General features: G+C 35.9%; 1 protein-coding gene across 1 annotated transcript; it reads left to right on the top strand.

Moving 5' to 3' along the window:
• The first annotated feature begins 1657 nt into the window (after positions 1 to 1657).
• On the top strand, positions 1658 to 4127 carry LOC107795338 (putative oxidoreductase At4g09670). Its single transcript, XM_016617962.2, has 2 exons — positions 1658 to 2247; positions 3340 to 4127. The coding sequence occupies exons 1-2, from the start codon at positions 1777 to 1779 to the stop codon at positions 3955 to 3957; spliced, it is 1089 nt and encodes a 362-aa protein (XP_016473448.1). The 5' UTR covers positions 1658 to 1776; the 3' UTR covers positions 3958 to 4127.
• Positions 4128 to 5206: the final 1079 nt, after the last annotated feature.

Raw genomic sequence — 5206 nt, 5'->3', positions numbered from 1 at the left:
TAAACCGTCGAACGAGACGATAATTCACAAAACGATAAGTGAGGTCGTTACAGTTTGTCAACTTCCCCCTTCATTATATGGCCCTAGTGCTTCTTATCTATTTGCTATCATTCCTTAGCTGATACTACTATTATTGAACCTTCATCTTACAATTAAGATGCCTCTATTCCAGCATGGCAAGAGGCCATGAGGAAGGAATTTGAGGCACTTGAGGCCAATCACACTTGATTTTCGAACCTTCTCACTCCTTGAATGCTTATTCTTTTTTTGTCAAAAAGTGTGGGTCTTCTATTGTATTGATTGTTGTGTATGTAGATGACATTAATCTCACTGGTAATGACTTGCATGAGATATCTTCTTTGAAAGCTTTTCTGGACTCTCAATTTAAAACCAAAGATTTGAGTATTCTCAACTATTTCATACAGGTGTCTTACTCTTCTTCTGGTCTTCTGCTTCATCAGAAAAAGTTTATTAGAGATATGATGCATGACTATAATTGTGAACTAGTATCCCCTGTAGTTTCCCCTTTGGATCTGTCGACTAAGTTGAAGGCTGATTTTGGTGACCTTCTTCCTTCACCCGAATCTTATAGAAGTTTGGTTGGGAAGCTCAACGTCTTGACACACACAAGGCCTGACTTGTGCTTTGCATTCCAACACTTAAGTCAGTTTATTCAAACTCCTAGGTTTCCACACATGCAAGCTGCTCTACATCTTCTCAGGTATCTTAAAGGCACTGCTAACTTTGGTGTCTTCTTCAGCTCATATCTGACTACTACTACTACTACTATCACCACAACTACCACAATCACCACCACCACAATCACCACTACTACGACAACCACTACTACTGCGACAACCACCACCACTACTACGACTAACTACCACCACTACTACTACTATTGCTGCTACAGCTACCGCTATTGCTACAGCTACATTGTCAAAAATCCTGTTTTTCATGAGCACTTGATGTGGATTGCCATTTCATTCCGACTAAGCATACCGAGGGGCTCATCTCTTAGCATCATGTCTACAATTGGCTGACATATGCACTAGTGATTGATTTTGTTTCCGCCAGTAATCTGTTCCTACCTTAAGATATTATTTTCTTTTTTTGCTTATTGTGAGACGAAATTTCCATTCCTTAGCTAAATAATTTGTTACTTAACGAAGAAAAAATATTTAATGGCTATTTCCTATTTTTATTTGTAGTGAAAGGTATGATATTTTATTTTGATTGTTTGTCTTACTATTTATGTATAAATAATCAAAATATGTAAATAGTTTAAATTATTTTGTCGCTATTTCCTATTTTGTCATACTATTTACATATAAACAAACTGACACTTGAATTTTGTTTTAACCTTTTAAATAAATGAAATAGTAACAATTTGTGTGACACTCTTCCTTTTTTTTGTCAATAAAAAAAGAATAAAATATAGTTCTATATTAAATAATAATTTAATTTTAAAATTTTAATTTTATCCTTACTATGCTAATTTATAGCCACAAAATTTCTATTACTTGATCTGAATCACAAATTTCAACTTTTTTTTTCTAATTAAATTTCATATTCAATCAAATACTATCGCATATTGATTAAAGTAAAGATAACATTATTAAACTGTACTTCATTTTGTAAAATGAACTTGTGGCTGTAGCCCATGCCACCTAGTTCTTCTCTATTTCACTCACCTTTATATTCCCAGTTTCCCACTATAGCTTTAATCAAAATTCATCCAAAAAGAAATAGCAGTAGCAGCAGCAACAACTAAAAATGGCAGACAATGAAACCCCAGTTCGTTTTGGCATCATAGGATGTGCAGAAATTGCAAGAAAAATGTCAAGAGCCATTAATTTATCTCCTAATTCAACCCTTTACGCTATAGCAAGCCGTTCAATTGAAAAAGCCAAGAATTTTGCAATCAAGAACAGTTTATTATCAGATTCTATAAAACTTTATGGAAATTATATTGAATTACTTAATGACCCTTTTGTGGATGCAGTTTATATGCCTTTACCTACTAGTTTTCACCTTCATTGGGCAATTTTGGCTGCTGAAAAAAAGAAGCATTTGTTGTTGGAAAAACCTACTGCTTTGAATGTAACTCAACTTGATAAGATTATTGAAGCTTGTGAAAGAAATGGGGTTCAGTTTATGGATGCTAGTATGTGGTATCATCATCCTAGAACTGCTAAAATGAAGGAGTTCATTTCTGATCCTAAACTCTTTGGACAAGTTAAAGCAGTAAGTTTTTTTAGGAGACTTTAATTATAGTAAAATGTTCAAATATACCATTCTGCTAAATTTTCATTTTACCATCTGTTATACTTTTGAGCCGTGTAATCAGCCATTGAATGATCGCATCAGAGTAGGCTGTCTACATCACACTTTTTGGGTGCGACACTTCATCTGATTCTGTGTGAACGCTGGATGCTTTGTGTACCGAGCAACTTATTTTTTACAGTATGTTATACTTGTCATTAGCAAATCGTCTTTGTATTTGAGGTCTGACATGGATTGGGACTGTAGGGAAAAGGTCCAATTTACCCTTCTACTTTTGACTATGGTCTAGAATTATCCTCCATTATACTTCTGGTTGGATTTTCTGTTAGGGTTGAGGGTAAATGTTAGATGATATGCTAATAATAAGGGTATGAAGGATAGTACGGCGGTGAATAAAATAATAGAAGGGTATTTTTGACCTGTTTCCCTTAATTCTTTCTTGTTGAAATTCATCTTTTTGGTATTTTGATGTTCCAAAGGACTTGTGTTGAGTATATCAAAAGAAGGTATTTAGTGTGGTTTAACATGAGTTAAGAAAATTACTAGTATTTTCAAGAGCCCCTTTGTACTTTAGATGTTTGCTACATTTATCTGGAGAAGTTTATGGTAGATTTCAGAAATTTGAACTGACTTTATGGTCCATTACCCTAGTAGTATACGACAGTGGCTTAAATTTCCTTATCAATTTGCAATGGCCGGAGAGCGTACCTAAGTGTAGTAGCATTATAGATAAACATCTAACCGTGCCGCGGTATGACCAAATTTTGGAAATTATAATAGCATCTGTTCTTAATTTATGGAGGACTAGTTTCCTGTTAATACCAGCTTATTCTAGAATTCGCCATTTCTTTCTTCATGTAGTTCACTTCTTATGTAGCTTGACAATTAAGGGATTTGTGGAAATCCCGTATAGTCTGATACATGCGCGTGTAAACAAGATATGCAGCTTCAGTTCATGAATCAAATGAATCCTTTTGTGCTTAGGTTTTGTTCCAAAAATATTAGTATTGATGATTGTGTAACTAACCTATACAAGTGCTCTTTTTTGGTAAGATTCACAGCTCATCATCATATTCACCTGGTCCGGAATTCCTTGAAAACAACATCAGAGTAAAGCCAGACTTGGATGCCCTTGGGGCGCTGGGAGATGCGGGTTGGTACTGCATTGGTGCGATATTATGGGCTATGAACCAAAACCTGCCAACAACTGTGACTGCACTGCCTACTGTCGCAAGAAACTCGGCTGGAGTTATCTTGACATGCAGTGCCTCCTTGTATTGGGAAAAAGATGAAACTGTCGCTACATTTTACTGCTCTTTTGTTTCACATGAAACGATGGACTTGAGAGTTTATGGTTCCAATGGTACCTTTTATCTCTACGACTTCATTATCCCCATGGACGAGAACTCTGCTTCGTTCAGCTTCACTTCTGGTGCCAAGTTTTTGGATCTCCATATCGGATGGAATGTGAAACCTCAGGCAGTTGAAGTAAATTCTAAGTTGCCGCAAGAGGCTTCTATGATTCAAGAATTTTCTAGGCTGGTTAAGGCAATTGAAGTATCGAAAAGCAAACCGGAGAGCAAATGGCCGTATAGTAGCAGAGTCACTCAACTTGTGCTGGATGCTGTGAACAAATCTATCGACCTTGGTTTCCAACCAGTTCATATGTAAATGCTTATGTTCATAACAATTGTTACCTGTTGCCTTAAGAAAACAGTAAATTCGAGATTGCTTTTGTTTATTACTTGGCTGAAATAGTAAGTACACTAATGTATTCCTATAATTGACTGTAAGATATTGTGTAGACATTCTTTATTATCTACTGGAGTGAGTTTTACAAAGAGAAATAGCAAGCGGTTACATAGGTATATATCTTTGAGCTATTATTCCCTTTTACTGCACTTTTACTGCAAAGAAAATTTTATATAAGAAGCTGTGATTTAAGGCATCGTGTTTCATGTTAAGGACGCTAAAGCCGGGGAACTATGGCTGCATTTTGGTCAGCCTGTTGGTCTAACATGTGCTGCTGATCTCAAACATACATTGGTGAAAATTCTATGTTGCTCGGGCTCATCAAAAATATTGCGGGTGCGTGTCAGATACTCCAAAAGTAGTGCAGTTTTTGAGGATCCAACATGAGCGCGGCATCATTTTTGAAAAGTCCGAGCAATATAGGGTGAAATGGTGGATCGTTAAACACGTCAATGAAGCACATGCAATCATCCTGCTTTGTGTACCTTCTATTATGTTGATGTGTGTTCTATCACTAGACTCATTTGTCAGGTGATCACTTTAATAGTGATGTTGCTTAAGGTCATGTTTAAAGGAATGGATCGACATTTGCGACAGAGTTGAGCATTTTAAAGCTCCCTGCAGATTACTCCTGTGAAGTGGATTTCTCCTCGTTCTCGAAGGCTCAAACTCAAAACACCAGATGGTAGCAGCAGCAATGGCTCATTACATATTCAGGTATGAGAAGGGTTGTTAGAAACAAAAACGAAGAGTTCGGTTATGGATTTTGCCAAACCTCATGAATTCTGCACTAACAACTTGGCAGAAACTCAGGCTGCACTATTTGGTTAGTTATGGTGTTCCTTTCATGGAGTTGAGGGATCTCATTTTTGATTGTTAATATGTTGAATGGTGATGTTACACCTTCTTGGGAACTTAAGGATGACATTGTGAAGATGATTGAGAAAATTGACTTTGTATATTTTCTAAGACATCTTTACCCAAATAGTTGGCCGTATTTACTATTTATTTTTTCTAGTCAGTATACATAAATTATACACTAATTATATATATCAACTAGTTATTTTTAGTTTAAGCGGTTAAAGTGAGCTGTTATTAGGTTAATTCTTCATTTTCTTGTTTTCTCACTTTTACTTAGTGTTTTTGGACTTAACATAAAGGAGGAGTC

This window comes from Nicotiana tabacum, chromosome 12 (assembly GCF_000715075.1).
Source record: "Nicotiana tabacum cultivar K326 chromosome 12, ASM71507v2, whole genome shotgun sequence".
NCBI lineage: Eukaryota > Viridiplantae > Streptophyta > Magnoliopsida > Solanales > Solanaceae > Nicotiana > Nicotiana tabacum.
This window is presented reverse-complemented; position numbering and strand designations above follow the sequence as displayed.

What these genes read in the sequence shown, in the direction of transcription:
- LOC107795338 (XM_016617962.2), top strand. Translation starts at nt 1,777, where the DNA reads ATGGCAGACAATGAAACCCCAGTTCGTTTTGGCATCATAGGATGTGCA. An exon ending in TCTTTGGACAAGTTAAAGCA is followed by an intron (nt 2,248 to 3,339) that starts GTAAGTTTTTTT and finishes TTTTTTGGTAAG; the next exon opens with ATTCACAGCTCATCATCATA.